At 39.2% G+C, this 20,463-nt stretch overlaps 3 protein-coding genes across 8 annotated transcripts in view; 1 reads left to right on the top strand and 2 right to left on the bottom strand.

The window, feature by feature from the left end:
* Window positions 1–20,463, top strand: part of CENPP (centromere protein P) — a 266,012-nt gene that overhangs the window by 228,944 nt on the left and 16,605 nt on the right. The window lies entirely within an intron of this gene.
* The window catches only part of ECM2 (extracellular matrix protein 2), a 76,022-nt gene that overhangs the window by 39,630 nt on the left and 15,929 nt on the right, over window positions 1–20,463 (bottom strand). Inside the window, exon 2 of one of the 5 annotated variants that reach the window (XM_057498435.1) lies at window positions 10,099–10,148. The exons of 1 other annotated variant lie outside the window; for it this stretch is intronic. The gene's annotated coding sequence lies outside the window, so the exon portion shown is untranslated. Of the gene's footprint in view, window positions 1–10,098; window positions 10,449–20,463 lie in introns of those variants that run through there. 3 more of the 5 variants (XM_057498436.1, XM_036896882.2, XM_036896885.2) reach the window with 3 other exon arrangements.
* Window positions 11,847–20,463, bottom strand: part of IPPK (inositol-pentakisphosphate 2-kinase) — a 77,287-nt gene continuing 68,670 nt past the window's right edge. Inside the window, exon 13 of the mRNA XM_057498438.1 lies at window positions 11,847–13,471. Coding sequence (XP_057354421.1) covers window positions 13,396–13,471 — 76 coding nt within the window. The 3' untranslated portion in view covers window positions 11,847–13,395. The remainder of the gene's footprint in view (window positions 13,472–20,463) is intronic.

Genomic DNA, 20,463 nt, shown 5'->3' with positions numbered 1-20,463 from the left:
TTACATCTTTTTTTAAACTTTATAATAGTCTTACATTTTCAGTATACCTTTTATTAACACATTGTGTGTTTTTAAAGCAGTTGGACAATCTTTGCCTTTTAATTAGAATATTTAGCCTATTTATGTTTAATGTAACATGATATGTTTTAGTTTAAATCATTTTCTATTTGCTTTGTATTTGTCCTGCCTGTTCTGTGTTCTTTTATTCCATTCTTGCTTGCTTGCATTTTAATTCATTGCTTAATTTTAATTATCCTATTAGTAATTATACACTTTTTACTATTTTGATCTTTGTTGAGATTACAACATATATCCTTGACTTAAGTTACCTTATCCTATCATCCCGGCACATATTGCTGCTCTTGTCATACATTTTAATTCTTTATATATGTTAAACCCTCAAAGGCTTTACATCAAGTGTCTCAACCTTAGAACTATTAACATTTGGGTGGGATAATTCTTTTTTGTGGGGGGCTGGCCTTCATGTTTAGTAGCATCCTTGGCCTCTACCCAGTAAATGCTACCAGCAACTTCCCTTCAGTTATGACAGTAAAAACTTTCCCCAGCCATTACCAAGTGCTTCTGGGAAATGGAGGGAATCACCATGCTCCGATCAGAGAACCACTAATATAGACTTACCTAAACATTTATCATTTTTTTCCTCCTCATTCCTTCCCACATTTTCAATCCTCTATGGAATTATTGTCCTTCTGATTGAAGAATACCTTTTAGTAATTCCTTTAGTGTAGGAGTAGTGATGCCTAATTATTGTATTGTTTATCTGAAAATGTTTATATTTATGTTATTCTGAAAGGATGTATTTGTTATAAAATTCTAGGTTGACAGGTGTTTTCACATTTTGCAGATTTCATTCCAGTGTCTTCCTGTTCCCATAGTTTCTACTGAGAAGTTATCTGTCAATCCGTTGCTCCTTTAAAATTAAGGTTTTTTCTGGATGCTTTAAAGATGTTCTCTTTGGCTTTCATTTTCATCTGTTTCACTTTGTTTATATAAATATGACTGTCTACTTTTTAAATCTGTTTGGGATTCCTAGCACCCCTTGATCAAATTTGGAAATTGCTTAGCCTTTATCTCCTCAGATAATTCTTTCCCACTTTGTCTCTCCTCTTTCTTTTAAGAACTGCAGTTGCAGATATGTTGGCCATCTCATATCTTTGATGTTTGTTTCCCACTCTTTTATTTTTCATTCTTCTGGCATTCTGTGCTTCACCCTGGTTCTTCAAACCTACCATCCAGTTCAGTAATTATCTCTTCAGCTGCAGGTTATCTGCTATTAAATCCATCCACTGACTTACTTGTTATTGTGCTTTTTTTTAGTTTTCTAGTTGGTTCCTCTTATTTCTGATTCTCTATTGAAATTTCCAAACTTATTTTTTACTTTTTTGAACATGTTAATTATATTTATCTGAAGATGCCATGTTCTGGACCCTCTATATGTCTATTTCTATTGTCTGTTATTTCTTAAGGTTTTTAACCACATCACTCTTTCTTCATATGCCTGAGGGCTTTTAGTTAAGTGCCAGACATTGTATATGAAAAATTATGTAAATACTTTAAAGCCTGGGACAATATATATATATATATATTTTTTTTTAGGCTTTTTAAAAATTAAGGTATGATTGATATACACTCTTATGAAGGTTTCACATGAAAAACAATATAGTTACTACATTTACCCATATTATCAAGTCCCCACCCTTACCCCAATGCAGTCACTGTCCATCAGTGTAGTAAGATGCCACAGATCCACTATGTGCCTTCTCTGGACTACACTGTTCTCCCCGTGATCCCCCACACCATCTGTACTAAGCATAGTACCACTCAATCCACTTCTCCCTCCCTCCCCACCTGCCCTTCCACACCCCTCCCCTTGGTAACCACTAGTTTACTCTTGGAGGTCTCTGAGTCTGCTGCTATTTTGTTCCTTCAGTTTTGCTTCATTGTTATACTCCACAAATGAGGGAAATCATTTGGCAATTGCCTTTCTCTGCCTGGCTTATTTCACTGAGCATAATGTCCTCCAGCTCCATCCATGTTGTTGCAAATGGTAGGATTTGTTTCTCTCTTATGGACGAATAGTATTCCATTGTGTATATGTACCACATCTTCTTTATCCATTCATCTGCTGATGGATGCTTAGGTGGTTTCCATTTCTTGGCTATTGTAAAAAGTGCTGCGATAAACATAGGGGTGCATATGTCTTTTTGAATCTGAGAAGTTGTAGTCTTTGGGTAAATTCCAAGGAGTGGAATTCCCGGGTCAAATGGTATTTCTATTTTCAGTTTTTTGAGGAACCTCCATATTCCTTTCCACAATGGTTGAACTAGCTTACATGCCCACCAGAAGTATAGAAGGGCTTCCCTTTCTCCGCATCCTCAACAGCATTTGTTGTTCTTAGTCTTTTCGATGTTGGCCATCCTTACTGGTGTGAGGTGATATCTCATTTTGGTTTTAATCCCTGATGATTAGTGATGTGGAGCATCTTTTCCTGTGTCTGTTGGCCATTTGAATTTCTTCTTTGGAGAACTGTCTCTTCATATCCTTTGCCCATTTGTTAATCGGGTTATTTGCTTTTTGGGTGTTGAGGCATGTAAGTTCTTTATATATTTTGGATGTTAACCCCTTGTCGGATATGTCATTTACAAATATATTCTCCCATACTGTAGGATGTCTTTTCCTTCTGCTGATGGTATCCTTTGCCGTACAGAAACGTTTTAGTTTGATGTAGTCCCATGAGTTCACTTTTACTTTTGTTTCCCTTGCTCAGTGAGATGCGTTCAGGAAGTTGCTCATGCTTATATTCAGGAGATGTTTGCCTATGTTGTCTTCTAATAGTTTTATGGTTTCATGACTTATATTCAAGTCTTTAATCCATTTTGAGTTTACTTTTGTGTATAGGGTTAAACAATAATCCAGTTTCATTCTCTTGGATGTAGCTGTCCAGTTTTGCCAACACCAGCTGTTGAAGAGGCTGTCATTTCCCCATTGTATATCCATGGCTCCTTTATCATAAATTAATTGACTGTATATGGTTGGGTTTATATCAGGGCTCTCTAGCCTGTTCCATTGGTCTATGGGTCCATTCTTGTGCCAGTACCAAATTGTCTTGATTACTGTGGCTTTGTAGTAGAGCTTGAAGTTGGGGAGTGTAATGCCCCCAGCTTTATTCTTCCTTCTCAGACTGCTTTGGCTATTCGAGGTCTTTTGTGGTTCCATATGAATTTTAGAAAGATTTTCCATAATACGTTGAAGAATGTTGTTGGTATTTTGATAGGAATTGCATTGAATCTATAGATTGCTTTAGGCAGGATGGCCATTTTGACAATATTAATTCTTCCTATCCACGAGCATGGGAAAATGTTCCATTTATTGGTATCTTCTTTAATTTCTCTTAAGAGTGTCTTGTAGTTTTCAGTGTATAGGTCTTTCACTTCCTTGGTTCGGTTTATTCCTAGTTATTTTATTCTTTTTGATGCAACTATGAATGGGATTGTTTTCCTTACTTCTCTCCCTGCTAGTTCATCGTTAGTGTATAGGAATGCCACAGATTTCTGTGTATTAATTTTGTGTCCTGCAACTTTGCTGAATTCAGATATTAGTTCTAGTATTGGAGTGGAGTCTTTAGGGTTTTTTATGTACAATATCATATCATCTGCAAACAGGGACAGTTTAACTTCTTCCTTGCCAATCTGGATGTCTTTTATTTCTTTGTGTTGTCTGATTGCCATGGCTAGGATCTCCAGAACTATGTTGAATAAAAGTGGGGAGAGTGGGCATCCTTGTCTTGTTCCTGATCTTAAAGGAAAAGCTTTCAGCTTCTCGCTGTTAAAGTATGATGTTGGCTGTTGGTTTGTCATATATGGCCTTTACTGTGTTGAGGTACTTGCCCTCTATACCCATTTTGTTGAGAGTTTTAACATGAATGGATGTTGAATTTTGTCAAATGCTTTTTCAGCATCTATGGAGATGATCATGTGGTTTTATTCCTTCTTTTTGTTAATGTGGTGGATGATGTTGATGGACTTTCAAATGTTGTACAATCATTGCATCCCTGAAATAAATCCTACTTGATCATGATGGATGGATGATCTTTTCAATGTATTTTTTAATTTGTTTGCTAATATTTTGTTGAGTATTTTTGCATCTATGTTCATCAGGAATATTGATCTGTGATTTTCTTTTTTGGGGTGTCTTTGCCTGGTTTTGGTATTAGAGTGATGCTGGCCTCATAGAATGTGTTTGGAAGTATTCCCTCTTCTTCTACTCTTTAGAAAACTTTAAGGAGGATGGGTATTAGGTCTTCACTAAATGTTTGATAAAATTCAGCGGTGAAGCCATCTGGTCCCAGAATTTTGTTCTTAGATAGTTTTTTGATTACCAGTTCAATTTCGTTTCTGGTAATTGGTCTGTTCAGATTTTCTGTTTCTTCCTTGGTCATCCTTGGAAGGTTGTATTTTTCTAGAAAGTTGTCCATTTCTTCTAGGGTATCCAGTTTGTTAGCATATAATTTTTCATAATATTGTCTAATAATTCTTTGTATTTCTGTGGTGTCCGTAGTGATTTTCCTTTCTCATTTCAGATTCTGTTTATGTGTCTAGTCTCTCTTTTTTTCTTGATAAGGCTGGCTAGGAGTTTCCTATTTTGTTTATTTTCTCAAATAACCAGCTCTTGCTTTCATTGATTCTTTCTATTGTTTTATTCTTATCGATTTTATTTATTTCTGCTCTAATCTTTATTATGTCCCTCCATCTACTGACTTAGGGCCTCATTTGCTCTTTTTCTAGTTTCATTAATTGTGAGTTTAGACTGCTTCCTTCCTGATGTGGGCCTGTACTGCAGTATACTTTCCTCGTAGCACGGCCTTTGCTGCATCCCACAGATTTTATGGTGTTGAATTATTGTTGTCATTTGTCTCCATATATTGCTTGATCTCTGTTTTTATTTGGTCATTGATCCATTGGTTATTTAGGAGCATGTTGTGAAGCCTCCATGTGTTTGTGGGATTTTTCATTTTCTTTTCGTAGTTTATTTCCAGTTTCATAGCTTTGTGCTCTGAGAAACTGGTTGGTACAATTTCAATCTTTTGAATTTACTGAGGCTCTTTTTGTGGCCTTGTATATGATCTATTCTTGAAAATATTCCATGTGCACTTCAGAAGAATGTCTATTCTGCTGCTTTTCGGTATAGAGTTCTGTAGGTGTGTGTTAGGTCCATCTGTTCTAGTGTGTTGTTCATTGCCTCTGTGTCCTTGCTTATTTTCTGTCTGGTTGATCTGTCCTTTGGAGTGAGTGGTATGTGTTGAAGTCTCCTAGAATGAATGCATTGCATTCTATTTCCCCTTTTCATTCTGTTAGTATTTGTTTCACATATGTAGGTGCTTCTGTGTTGGGAGCATAGATGTTTATAATGGTTATATCTTCTTGTTGGATTGACCCCTTTATCATTATGTAATGTCCTTCTTTGTCTCTTGTGACTTTCCTTGTTTTGAAGTCTATTTGTCTGATACAAGTACTGCAACTCCTGCTTTTTTCTCCCTAGTAGTTGCATGAAATATCTTTTTCCATCCCTTCACTTTTAGTCTGTGTATGTCTTTGGGTTTAAAGTGAGTCTCTTGTAGGCAGCATATAGATGGGTCTTGTTTTTTTATCCATTCAGTGACTCTATGTCTTTTGATTGGTGCATTCAGTCCATTTACATTTAGGGTGATTATCGATAGGTATGTACTTATTGCCATTGCAGGCTTTAGATTCGTGGTTACCAAAGGTTCAAGGTTAACTTCTTTACTATCTAAGAGTCTAACTTAACTCACTTAATATACTATTACTAACACAATGTAAAGGTTCTTTTCTTTTTCTCCTCCTTTTTCTTCCTCCTCCATTCTTTATATATTAGGTATCATATTCTGTACTCTGTCTATCATTTAATTGACCTTGGGGATAGTTAATTTAATTTTGCATTTGCTTAGTAATTAACTGTTCTACTTTCTTTACTGTGATTTTATAACCTCTGGTAACAGCTATTAAACCTTAGGAACACTTCCATTTATAGCAGTCTCTCCAAAATAGGCTGTAGACATGGTTTGTGGGAGGTAAATTCTCTCAGCATTTGCTTATCTGGAAATTATTTAATCCCTCCTTCAAATTTAAATGATAATCTTGCCAGATAAAGTAATCTTTGTTCCAGGCCTTTCTGTTTCATTGCATTAAATACATCATGCCACTCCCTTCTGGCCTGTAAGGTTTCTGCTGAGAAGTCTGATGTTAGGCTCATGGGCTTTCCTTTGTATGTGGTCTTATGTCTCTCTCTGGCTGCTTTTAACAGTCTGTCACCATTGATCTTTGCCATTGGAATAACTGTTTATCTTGGTGTTGTCTGCCTTGTGTCCCTTGTTTTGGGAGATCTGTGGATCTCCATGACCTGAGAGACTATTTCCTTCCCCAGATTGGGGAAGTTTTCAGCAACTACCTCCTCAAAGACACGTTCTATCCCTTTCTCTCTCTCTTCTTCTTCTTCTGGTATCCCTATAATACGAATATTGTTCCGTTTGGATTGGTCACACAGTTCTCTCAATATTGTTTCATTCTTAGAGATCCTTTTTTCTCTCTGTGTCTCAGCTTCTTTGTATTCCTCTTCTCTGGTTTCTATTTCACTTATCATCTCCTCCACCATATCCTTCTGCTTTTAATACCCTCCATTGTGCTCTTCAACGATTGGATCTCTGACCGGAATTCATTCCTGCGTTCTTGGATATTTTTCCATACCTCCATTAGCATGTTAATGATTTTTATTTTGAACTCCCTTTCAGGAAGAGTCATGAGGCCCATGTCATCTTTCTCTGGATTTATCTTAATTTTACTCTGTACCAGGTTCCTTTGGCATTTCATATTTGTATATGGCGCCCTCTAGTGTCCAGAATCTCTACTCTCTGGAGCTGCTCAGCCCCTGAAGCAATGTCCAGGGTTGCAGGGGAGTGGGATTGGTCCATGGGGGAGAAAAGAGCTGTTTCCTGCGTTCCGGCTGCTCTGCCTGTCTCCACAGCCTTAAACAGTTGGCCAAGCACACAGGTGTAAGCTTTTGTCCCAGAGCAGCTGGATATGGATCCCTGCTTTCCACAAGCAGCTGGGATCCCAGTCTCCCCAGAAACTCCGCCTGTCCCAGCTTTCCAACCCCATAATCACAAGAGTATTATGAAACACCATGAAATGTAGGTTTGTGCTCCCAGAGCAGATCTCTGGAGCTAGGTATTCAGCAGTCCCAGGCCTCCACGCCATCCCCCACTTAGTTTGTCTTCTGCCGGTGAGCTGGGGTGGGGGAAGTGCTTGGGTCCCGCCAGGGCACAGCTTTGGTACGTTACCCAGTTCCGTGAGGTCTGCTCTTATCTCCAGGTGTATGCAATCTGGTGCAGGCCTCTTTCCTGTTGCTCTCTCAGGATTAGTTGTATTAATTATATTTTCATAGTATAATACGGTTTTAGGAGGAAGCCTCTGTCTCACTTCTCACGCTGCCATCTTTAATCCTCCCTGGGATGATATATTTTTTATCTCAACAGGATTTATATCAGCTTTGGGCATGAGGTTAAGGGCACTACCAGCAACAGACTGAGTGATTTGAAGCTAAACTTTGCTATATCCAGTTAGTAATTACACTCTGGTTCCCAAATCAAAGCCTAGTGATTTCTCTGGCATTGCTTTCCCCACAGACAGTTCCATGTGCGCTCTCTCCTTGCTACAATAGGCAGCCCTGTTTCTTGAGCTTTGTTCCTCCTTTGCCTCAGGAGGCTGTTGTGAAGCTACACTAAGCTTCACAGCCACCTCTTCTGGATCCACAAGGCCTCCAGAAGAAAAGTTGCTCCAAACCTTTTTGGGTTTCAGTCCTGTCCCAAATTTTGACCCTGTTATTTTTCTTTTCTAATTATTCCAAGTGAGTTGGTAGGTCTGAATCACCTAATCCACCATTACTAGAAACATAAGTACCCTCTGGTCAATTTATTTCCTGCTGAAATATGTTCTCTTTCTAAGAGAATGATGTGGGTTTTAAAAATTTTCTAACGCATATATGTCGGAAAATATTCTGTTTACTTGGAAATAAAATTATGATTTCAAAGTCATTTTCCTCCAATACTTTGTAGATACTGTTCTGTTAGTTTCTGATGAGAACTTTACTTTGAATCTGATTCTCATCTATTTGTAAAAACTATTTCCCTTTTTATATACTTTTTTCAGATTCTTAAAATTCATCTTTAATATTCAGAAGTTTATAAAGTGTAGATTGTTTTTTTAAACTTTCATCATTTAAGTGCTTCACTTTTCACAAAGCCCTCTGCCCTCAGTTCTCACCTGCACCTGTTCAAGGCTGCATCTTCCCTCTTCAAACCCATTCCTATCTTCTCTCCAGCTTGGAAGGACTCCTCCCATTTCTGTCTCACCAGAGTCCCCTTTATTTCCTGGTGCTGCCATAGATTCACATGTGTATTTGCTTATAATGGATCATCTGTTACTTCTGGGGATTTGGTGAGAGGACAAAGGCTGTGGTGTCTGCTCTGGTTGCCCTCTTGAGCCTCAGAGCTCTTTCTATAACTTCATCCTCCAGAATCGCCCTCCAGGCAGGTCTCACTGGGATCATATTCTGAGTTGCCACCACTTAACGTTAGCTGAACAAACGGCAGCATCTGGGTTATCTTCATCAGATAACCTTAGCATGTGGACTTTTGTTAATTACTGCAGTAATTTCAAAACCTTTATTGTAGGTCATTGATATGAAACTATTTTAGAACTTTTTGAAATCTACTTTTAGAAAAATGAGCATGCCAAATGTAAGGAAAAAGCAGGTCCTTTATCTGATTGGCAGCTGAAACTGTAAAGGTCAGTTTGAGAGCAAGCTAACCTGTCAGGAAGGAGTGGTAATGGTAGCAAGTGAGGTGGTGGAAGGTGAATCTGTGGGGTGGCTGGCCAGGGAAGCTGTCTGGTGAGGGCCTACGTGCCACACTTTACACAAGACATGCACCTGCAAGTGGCCTTGCTTTGACAGTTGTATGTGCAGACTGTCTTCCTTGCTATGATGGGCAGAAATTAGGAGCAGTCAGGCCAGGGCCTGTGGGCTCCAGGGATAAAGTCCTGTGAGGGTCTCAGGCAGCCTGCTGTCTCTGGTCCTCCTGTTAGCACTTACTCTGCAGGACGTTGCTGAGCTCACCCCTCTCCCAAGGTCCCTACCCTGGAAGTCATCGTCCTTGGTCTTTCTCTTCCCCCTGCCCTCCCCCACAAATTGGCTCACTTTCACTTATCCAAAAATCTGCATAGACATGTAGAGAAATAAATTTCCATCTTAATTTTAACAAAATCAGAATCTAAATAGTCTCATTGAAATTTTTAGATCATTTTTATGAAATGGTCTCTTAATACTGATTTTACAATTACTGCTTAGTCTTTGTTATTTTCAGCAGTTTATAGAATTTTGCATTGCATTTAATATTTACTTCAAGAAGCAACTTTTCAAATAAGTGAATATGTTCCTAGAGATAAAATTTTATGGTACTCTAATCACAGTAGGTATCATTTTAATCAAGATTTTTCTAGCACTTACTGTGTTTATCCAAACATTAAATATAATCTGTAAATTTTGGCTAACTTATTGTTCTTCTCCATTTAAGGTTTTTCATCAGCTATTTTAATAAGCTTTCAAAATACTAAATTTAGAATTTTAAACTTCTACATAAAACCACAAGATGTCTGTTTTCCCTTTCACTCAACAGGCATAAAATGAAAAACATTTTAAATTAATCCTTTATGTTCTTTTAGGACTTAAAAACAGAGAATTAAATATTCAAACCAACTAATACTTCAACTGAGCATGTAACTCTATTTAAACATATAATAATATACTTAATCCTAATTCCATAAAGTCTAAAATATTTGGGAAGTATTCATCCTGACAAAAAGCAAGTAAACAGAATAATAGTACTTAAAGTTTTAAGATGTATTAGTAAGAACTAATTTTCCTCAAGTGTTAAACATAAAACACCCAAATATTAAAACCATTCCACATGCTTTAGTAGAAACTTAAAATTTAAAACTTTTTTACCTGGAAGTCTAAACTAAGTAGGCTTTGCTTGGTGTCATCTAAGTCTCCAGCTGAAAATGAAACAAAACCAGAGCTTTCTTTAAAACAAAGAAAGTAGTGAATGTTGAAAACTGTTAACTGACTTCTTAATAAAATCTAAAATAACTGCTTCCCTTGGGGACAAATGCCTTTCAGTTCTTTATGCAGAAAAATCAGCCAAGAGAGTAACCAGGGAAAATGGTTACCAAGGGAAATATTGTTGCTAAATCACAGGAAAAGTGGAGAGCAGCCCAGAGGATAGGCCAAGTTGGAAGCAGGGAAGTAGAGCTTGTTGAGGAATTGGTTTTCATGGACTGTTTCTTATCTGTTAGCCTGTGTGATACCACAAGGGCTTTCTCCAGTGGTGGGGAGCTCTGTTGCTGTGGAGGACCGCCTTCCTGGGGTCAGGGACATCGCCCCTCATCTCTGCACCCTGCACGCCGCCCCACCCCCACCCTACCCCCCGGGGCTCGGAGGCAGTGTTGTCAACAAAACAAAACGGCTATTACATAGTAATGTCAGTGAGATTATGTAACTTCCAGCCTTGAAGCAATACCAGGGAGCCCTGCCTCTGGGACATTATTTGTCTGCTTTCGCTCCACTTCCTCATCTGCCAGTAAGCAGGTCAGGGGCGGGTCAGGCTCCAGTCGCCGGATGTTTCTCACCCACATGTACTCTTCTGCACAACTGGGATGGCAACACTTGCCTTTCAAGTTCTTATGTAAAGACAATTAGTAACATATAAAGTGCCTGTCACAGACTAATTATATAATATCTGTTTTAAAAATTTGTATTGTTTTACCTCAAGAATTCACATTATTTGACAGAGAGGAGCTACATTTTTCTTGCTCCAAAATTTTGAGATCAGGGAGATGGACTAAGCACATGTACCACCCAGATTCCTAAAATAACAAAAACTGTTTTTGTTTTTAAAAATGTAAACTGGTTGAAAAATAACCACTACTATTGATGCCGGGGTTCTTGTTTTCAGTGTCAAAGAATGAATTTAGCAAACACTCAAGGTAGATAGCAGGGGAGAGGCCTTTATTTAGAGATAAAGTGAGAGGACAGAGCTCCAGGAGGAGACAAGAGAGCCAGTAGTTGTGTGTTGTCTAGGAGTTTTATAGGCAATTTAGGATTTGGGGGAATGTGATGAAGGGCTTAGGGGTCTGAATTGGTTAAGTGGTCCCTGAATATTTAAAATTAACTTAACATAAGGAATTTCCTGCTCTGATTTCTCCCTGATGTAACAGACATCTTGGTCTGGGAGCATATCAAACAAGGCCGCCTGCTCAGCCCCCAAGATGGGCTGAGGTATTGTTTGCTAAAGAGTAAGTTAAGAATCTTACTTCTTAACTTGGATATTAGCAATCTTATCTTTAAGGTGGAATCCTTCCTGCCTTTTACTATGTTTTTTATGGATGGGCTTACTTGCCATTATTGCCCAGATTGCAAATCACCTCATCATGTCTGAAGGAGGAAAAATACATATAGGCCTGGGCCTTTTAGCATGCTAAAGTGAATCTTACAATGATTACAAATTATTAGCATAATAAAAACATGTGCTACTCTTCTTTATCTGGGGGATATTAACTGATCTCACTGAAGAATGACTCTAGAGATTAATGTTTATGTAAGTTTGGGGAAAGGAATCCTGGGGCAAAATACCTCTAAAAACTGCCATCAGTCAAAGGGAGAAATAAAGTGTAAAACCCGTTTATTGCTCACAAACTGCAGTTCCAGGCCATCTTTCTCCTCTGCTCTGGAAGAAACCAGCCAGCAAGCAAGCAAGCCCCTCCCCTTAACCTCTCAGGTTCAGACACGCCCTCAGTTGCCCGTTGACATGGAGATGAACTTCTCTTCACCCCTGAGGATATGCAAAATTCCCTAAAGCCAGGCGAGATATCCTGGAAATATTACAATTTTACCCACAGTTTAACACAGAGTTTTGGTAGGGGGTTTCCTTGCATGTAGTTACATTGCTCTGACTGTAAATATCCTGTCTTGGTTTTTCCGGAGGCCCTCATCCTACTCTGACAACACCCACTGTCCCTGTCTGACTATTAGAAAGCAAGAAATGCTGAGAAATTCCTACAGACTAAAGGCATATGGGCTCATGGGCAGCACCACAGCCCAATATGGAGGAGGTCAGCAATGTGGGGTTCCAGGTTCAGATCCTGGGAGGTGACTCCAATCCTCCTTATGTCTCCATCATTTGTTCCAAGGATTAGACATTTGCCTCCAAATTGGACCCATGTTCTCATCCACTTGGCTCGTGGGGGCTGGTGAAACAGGGAACTCCAAGTTCAGAATCCAAACCCGCTACTAGTGCGACCCAGTACCGCACAGAGTTGGCATCTCTACAACATGTGCAGAGCTTCGGGTCAGTGTTTTAATCCTGTGTGCCCAGATCACCAAACATTTGGGAAGAATCTAGCATTAGAGAGGGGAGAACTCCTCACATTTTCCCAAAATACATACACATAGTGAGAAAATATTACATTGACAATGAGATACACCAAACACCTATTAGAACTGCAGCAATCCAGAACAAAAACCCACATGCTGATGAGGATGTGGGGCACCAGGTGCTGTCATCACTGCTGGTGGGATGCCGGTGGGGCAACCACTCTGGAAGGCAGTTGGTGGTTTCATAGAAAACTAAACATGGTTCTTCTGCAAGTAGGTGGATAAACAAACTGTGATCTATCTAGACAAAGGAATAGCGGTGCTAAAAGGAAATTGTTTATCGAGCTGTGAAGACATGGAGGAACCCTGAATGTGTATCACTAGTGAAGGAGGGTATGACATTCTGGAAAAGACAAACCTATGGAGACAGTAAGGAGATCAGTGGCTGCCAGGGGCAGGTGCTGAGAGAGAATAATAGGTAAATCACAGATGATTTTTCAGGCATTGACTCTGCTCTGACACCACAATGGTGGATAGATAGTGTCATCATATAGTTGTGTATAAGCCCATAGCAGGTCCAACACCAGGAGTGAGCTAATATCAACTATGGACTCTGGGTGACGATGGCATGTCAGTGAGCGCTCAGCAGGGCACCATCTGGAGGGGGTTAAAATCTTTGTTTTTCTGTGCATCCAAAGCTGCTCTAAAAAAACAGTCTTTGAAAGAATGTGATGTGATCTGAAATACATAGTTTGGGGTGAAAAAAATATTGATGACATCTAGTGTTGGACACAGTATTTAGGGAAAACAAAAACTTGTGTTCTTTGAGGACAGCTTAACAACAGATATACTTTGTCCAGTATTTCACTGCTAGGGATCCATGATGGAAACACATCTCTCTGTCCACAAGCGTGCCACTGAGAAAGTACTTTGAAGCATTGTAACCCTGAAAAAAAAAAAAGAAGTTAATCCAGTTGTATATTGATAGGGAACAAAGGGCTGCCATAAAGCTCCATAGAGAAGCTGAAGTAACTGCTGTGCAGACACAGTCATCCACAGTACACCAAGAAGAAATAGAAATTTCAAAACAGTACACATGGTATGATCTTACCTTCTTTTAAAATATGCAATTTAGCATCTCCATAGAGAACAAACTGGAAGGAATGAGCCACAGACTGTTAATAGTGGTGTTCTATGGGTAATGGAATTCTGGGGGACTTCACTATATAATTCTGTATTTTTATAACATTTTGAGCTTTTTTCTAATCAGAACAGAAAAAGAATAACCTTTTTAAAGAATTTAAACTATCAGAAGTAACTGAAAGAAGCATGGAGGAGTGGCAGCAGTTACCAATTCAGGATTGGCAAGGTTTCAGAAACCAAGCTGGATGTTTCTGAGGTCACTGCGCAGCATATTGTGGTGGATGGACTGTTACATGAGCCCTTCTGCAGAAACGATTTTAACCACAATAGTACATGGAAACACTGAAATTCAAGTTTCCTCCCTTTTATAACTGCAGCTTAACTATGTCCTGACACTTGGCTGTGACCGGGCTCTGCAGTTTGATGTTGGTTCCCAGCAAGGAGGGGAGTGGGTCCCTCAGTGCCTGGGCCACAAGGTGGGGCGATGTGGCCTCCTATCCCTCCACTTCCCCATCCCCCATCCCTGGCATCTGGGCACAGTGGCCTCTGGGAGTTTGTGTGGAGGTGGAGAGCTCCAGTCAGTGGGCTCACCCTTTAAGGGGATGTTTGCTTTCCATGCAACAGCTTTGCCATAAAGCGAAGCTCAGGAAGGTCAGCAGGGCCCTCTCAGGAAGGCAGCCTGTCCCTCCCAGGCCTGTTCTGTGTCCTGTCCTCAGCACAGTTGTCTCCCCGGCTACTTCTCACTGTGGTGCTGGGTTGCTCTGATGGCTTGTGCCCTGGAACACGGGCACTGGGGGTACTAACAGGCGGGATAGCACCTGCCCTGGGCTTTGGGTCCTGTCTCCTGTTTGAGTTTCATGTGTGTTTCCAGACTGCATTCCAAAAAGATACTAATGATTCGTGCTCCAACCAGAAATAAAGAATGCCCATTTTCCTGCCATTTTAATTTTTAAGTGATTTTCATATTTTTGAATAGGTAATACATACAAATAGCATAAATTTTTAAAGTATACACTTGAAACTTTCAGTTTTTTTATATCCAACACTGGCAGATGGGGTGGTCCTACCACCTTACTATCAAAGACAACTGAAAAAGCTGGGTCCATATAAAGCATCTTAAAAGTCATCAATGAGGCATTTTAAAAGGCTGAGGAATCACTAGCCTTGCTCCAAGAGCACCTGGCAAAGCTTTTTGTCTTGAGGGTGTTTGACAGAAATATTGAGCAAAAATATCAATGAAGTACAAAACAAATATACAGTAGATAGGATCAACAATCCCAAAAGTTGGTTTTTTTTATTTTTTATTTTTTTATTTCGGTATCATTAATCTACAATTACATGAAGAACATTATGTTTACTAGGCTACCCCTTCACAAAGTCCCCCCCACAAACCCTTTCTTTTTCCCCACCCTTATCCCTCCCTTCCCACCCATTCTCCCCAGTCCATTTCCCTTTAGTAACTGTTAGTCCATTCTTGGGTTTTGTGATTCTGCTGCTGTTTTGTTCCTTCAGTTTTTCTTTGTTCTTATACTCCACATATGAGTGAAATCATTTGGTACTTGTCTTTCTCCACCTGGCTTATTTCACTGAGCATAATACCCTCTAGCTCCATCCATGTTGTTGCAAATGGTAGGATTTGTTTTCTTCTTGTGGCTGAAGAATATTCCATTGTGTACATGTACCACATCTTCTTTATCCATTCATCTACTGATGGACACTTAAGTTGCTTCCATTCCTTGGCTATTGTAAATAGTGCTGCGATAAACATAGGGGTGCATCTGTCTTTTTCAAACTGGGCTGCTGCATTCTTAGGGTAAATTCCTAGAAGAAGAATTCCTGAGTCAAGTGGTATTTCTATTTTGAGCTTTTAGAGGAACCTCCATACTGCTTTCCACAATGGTTGAACTAACTTACATTCCCACCAGCAGTGTAGGAGGGTTCCCCTTTTTCCACAACCTCACCAACATTTGTTGTTATTTGTCTTTTGGATGGTAGCCATCCTTAGTGGGTGAGGTGATATCTCATTGTGGTTTTAATTTGCATTTCTCTGATGATTAGCGATGTGGAACATCTTTTCATGTGTCTGTTGGCCATCTGAATATCTTCTTTAGAAAACTGTCTATTCAGCTCCTCTACCCATTTTTTAATTGGATTATTTGCTTTTTGTTTGTTGAAGTGTGTGAGCTCTTTATATATTTTGGATGTCAACCCTTTATCGGATCTGTCATTTATGAATATATTCTCCCATACTGTAGGATACCTTTTTGTTCCATTGATAGTGTCCTTTGCTGTACAGAAGCTTTTCAGCTTGATATAGTCCACTTTTCATTTTTGCTTTTGTTTCCCTTGCCCAGGGAGATATGTTCATGAAGAAGTCACTCGTGTTTATGTCTAAGAGATTTTTGCCTATGTTTTTTTCTAAGAGTTTTATGGTTTCATGACTTACATTCAGGTCTTGTATGCATTTCGAATTTACTTTTGTGTATGGGGTTAGACAGTGATCCAGTTTCATTCTCTTACATGTAGCTGTACAGTTTTGCCAGCACCATCTGTTGAAGAGACTGTCATTTCCTGATTGTATGTCCATAATTGACCATATATGTTTGGGTTAATGTTTGGAGTCTCTATTCTGTTCCACTGGTCTGTGGCTCTGTTCTTGTGCCAGTACCAAATTGTCTTGATTACTGTGGCTTTGTAGTAAAGCTTGAAGTTGGGGAACGAGATCCCCCCCACTTTATTCTTCCTTCTCAGGGTTGCTTTGGCTATTTCAGGTCTTTGGTGGTTCCATATGAATTTTAGAACTATTTGTTCCAGTTCGTTGAAGAATGCTATTGGTAATTTGATAGGGATTGCATCGAATCTGTATATTGCTTTGGGCAGGATGGCCATTTTGATGATATTAATTCTTCCTACCCAGGAGCTTGGGATGAGTTTCCATTTGTTAGTGTCCTCTTTACTTTCTCTTAAGAGTGTCTTATAGTTTTCAGGGTATAGATCTTTCACTTCCTTGGTTAGGTTTATTCCTAGATATTTTATTCTTTTTGATGCCATTGGGAATGGAATTCTTTTCCTGATTTCTCTTTCTGTTAGTTTATCGTTAGTGTATAGGAAAGCCACAGATTTCTGTGTGTTTATTTTGTACCCTGCAACTTTGCTGAATTCTGATATTCTAGTAGTTTTGGAGTGGAGTCTTTAGGGTTTTTTATGTACAATATCATGTCTTCTGCAAATAGTGACAGTTTGACTTCTTCTTTACCAATCTGGATGCCTTGTATTTCTTTGTTTTCTCTAATTGCCATGGCTAGGACCTCCAGTACTATGTTGAGTAACAGTGGGGAGAGTGGGCATCCTTGTCTTGTTCCCGATCTCAGAGGAAAAGCTTTCAGCTTCTCAGTGTTCAGTATCATGTTGGCCGAGGGTTTTTCATATATGGCCTTTATTATGTTGAGGTACTTGCCCTCTATACCCATTTTGTTGAGTTTTTATCATGAATGGATGTTGAATTTTGTCGAATGCTTTTTCAGCATCTATGGAGATCATCATGTTGTTTTTGTCCTTCTTTTTGTTTATGTGGTGGATGATGTTGATGGATTTTTGAATGTTGTACCATCCTTGCATCCCTGGGATGAATCCCACTTGTATTATTGATCTATTTTTGAATTTTGTTGAGTATTTTTGCATCTATGTTCATCAGAGATATTGGTCTGTAGTTTTCTTTTTTGGTGGGGTCTTTGCCTGGTTTTGGTATTAGGGTGATGTTGGCTTCATATAATGAGTTTGGGAGTATTCCCTCCTCTTCTATGTTTTGGAAAACTTTAAAGAGAATGGGTATTATGTCTTCTCTGTATGTCTGATAAAATTCCAAGGTAAATCCATCTGGCCTCAGGGTTTTGTTCTTGGGTAGCTTTTTGATTACTGCTTCAATTTCGTTGCTGATAATTGGTCTGTTTAGATTTTGTGTTTCTTCCTTGGTCAGTCTTGGAAGGTTGTATTTTTCTAGGAAGTTGTCCATTTCTTCTAGGTTTTCCAGCTTGTTAGCATATAGGTTTTCATAGTATTCTCTAATACTTCTTTGTATTTGTGTGGGGTCCGTTTTGATTTTTCCTTTCTCATTTCTGATTCTGTTGATCTTCGTTGATTCTCTTTTTCACCTAATAAGTCTGGCTAGAGGCTTATCTATTTTGTTTATTTTCTCAAAGGACCAGCTCTTGGTTTCACTGATTTTTTTCTATTGTTTTATTCTTCTCAATTTTATTTATTTCTTCTCTTATCTTTATTATGTCCTTCCTTCTGCTGACTTTAGGCCTCATTTGTTCTTCTTTTTCCAATTTCGACAATTGTGACATTAGACTATTTTCATTTAGGATTGTTCTTCCTTCTTTAATTAGGCCTGGATTGCTATATACTTTCCTCTTAAGACTGCTTTCGATGCGTCCCACAGAAATTAGGGCTTTATGTTGTTGTTGTCATTTGTTTCCATATATTGCTTGATCTCTATTTTAATTTGGTCATTGATCCACTGATTATTTAGGAGCATGTTGTTAAGCCTCCATGTGTTTGTGAGCCTTTTTGCTTCCTTTGTACAATTTATTTATGATTTTATATCTTTGTGCTCTGAAAAGTTGGTTGGTAGAATTTCAATTTTTTTGAATTTACTGAGGCTCTTTTTGTGGCCTAGTATGTGGTCTATTCTGGAGAATGTTCCATGTGCCCTTGAGAAGAATGTGTATCCTGTTGCTTTTGCATGTAGATTTCTATAGATGTGTATTAGGTCCATCTGTTCTAGTATGCTGTTCAGTGCCTCTGTTTCCTTACTTATTTTCTGTCTGGTGGATCTATCCTTTGGAGTGAGTGGCGTGTTGAAGTCTCCTAAAATGAATGCATTGCATTCTCTTTCCTCCTTTAGTTCTGTTAGATTTTGTTTCACATATGCTGGTGCTCCTGTGTTGAGTGCATATATATTTATAATGGTTATATCCTCTTGTTGGACTGCCCCTTTTACCATTATGTAATGTCCTTCTTTATCTTTTGTTACTTTCTTTGTTTTGAGGTCGATTTTGTCTGATACTACTGCAACACCTGCTTTTTTCTCCCTGTTGTTTGCATGAAATATCTTTTTCCATCCCTTGGCTTTTAGTCTGTTTAGGTTTGAGGTGAGTCTCTTGTAAGCAGCATAGAGATGGGTCTTGCTTTTTTATCCATTCTATTACTCTGTGTCTTTTGATTGGTGCATTCAGTCCATTTACATTTAGGGTGATTATTGAAAGATATGTACTTACTGCCATTGCAGGCTTTACATTCGTGGTTACCAAAGGTTCAAGGTTAGCTTCTTTACTATCTTACTGTCTAACTTAACTCACTTATTGAGCTATTATAAACACTGTGATTCTTTATTTCTCTCCCTTCTTATTCCTTCTCCATTCTTCATCTGTTAGGTGTTTTGTTCTGTGCTCTTTTGTGTTTCCTTTGACTGCTTTGGTGGGTAGTTGATTTTATTTTTTGCCTTTAGTGAGTATTTGGTTGGTCTGCTTTCTTTGCTGTGATTTTATTTTCTCTCGTGACATCTATGTAGCATTAGGAGTGCTCCCATCTGGAGCAGTCCCTCTAAAATACCCTGCAGAGGTGGTTTGTGGGAGGCAAAGTCCCTCAACTTTCGCTTGTCTGGGAATTATTTAATCCCTCCTTCATATTTAAATGATAATCATGCTGGATACAGTATTCTTGGTTCAAGGCCCTTCTATTTCTTTTTCTTTTAATTTATTTTTTATTAAGGTATGATTGATATACACTCTTATGAAGGCTTCACATGAAAAAACAGTGTGGTTACTACATTTACCCATATTATCTAGTCTCCACCCATACCCCAATGCAGTCACTGTCCATCAGTGCAGCAAGTTGCCAGAGATCCACTATGTCCCTTCTCTGTCATACACTATTCTCCCTGTGATCCCCCACACCATGTGTACTAAACATAATACCCCTCAGTCCCCTTCTCCCTCCTTCCCCACTAGCCCTCCCACACCCCTCCCCTTTGGTGACCACTAGTTCATTCTTGGAGTCTCTGAGTCTGCTAAGGCCCTTTTGTTTTCATTGCATTAAATATATCATGCCATTCTCTTCTGGCCTGTAAGGTTTCTGTTTAGAAGTCTGATGATAGCCTGATAGGTTTTCCTTTGTAGGTGACCTTTTTTGTCTCTCTGGCTGCCTTTAATACTCTGCCCTTGTCCTTGATCTTTGCCATTTTAATTATTGTGTGTCTTGGTGTTGTCCTCCTTGGGTCCCTTCTGTTGGGAGTTCTGTGTGCTTCTGTGATCTGAGCGACTATTTCCTCCCCCAGTTTAGGGAAGTTCTCAGCAATTATTTCTTCAAAGACACTTTCTATCCCTTTTTCTCTCTCTTCTTCTTCTGGTACCCCTACAATGTGGATATTGTTCTGTTTGGATTGGTCACACAGTTCTCTTAATATTGTTTCATTCCTGGAGATCCTTTTATTTCTCTCTGCGTTCCTGTTCTCTGATTTCTATTCCATTAATGGCCTCTTGCACCTCATCCAGTCTGCTCTTAAGTCCTTCCAGAGATTGTTTTATTTCTGTAGGCTCCCTCTGTACTTGCTTCTTTAGCTCTTGCATATTTCTCTGCAGATCCATCAGCATGGTTATGGCTTTTATTTTGAATTCCTACTTGGGCAGGAAATTTGGGGCGTTAGTGCCCAGAGGGGGCTCTCAAGGGGAGGCTAAGGCTGAGAGAGCCCACGGATGCCTTGCTTAGCAGGGAGTGGCCGGACCAGAGGAGGGC

The sequence above is a fragment of the Manis pentadactyla genome, chromosome 3 (assembly GCF_030020395.1).
Source record: "Manis pentadactyla isolate mManPen7 chromosome 3, mManPen7.hap1, whole genome shotgun sequence".
NCBI classification, from domain to species: Eukaryota; Metazoa; Chordata; class Mammalia; order Pholidota; family Manidae; genus Manis; species Manis pentadactyla.
This window is presented reverse-complemented; position numbering and strand designations above follow the sequence as displayed.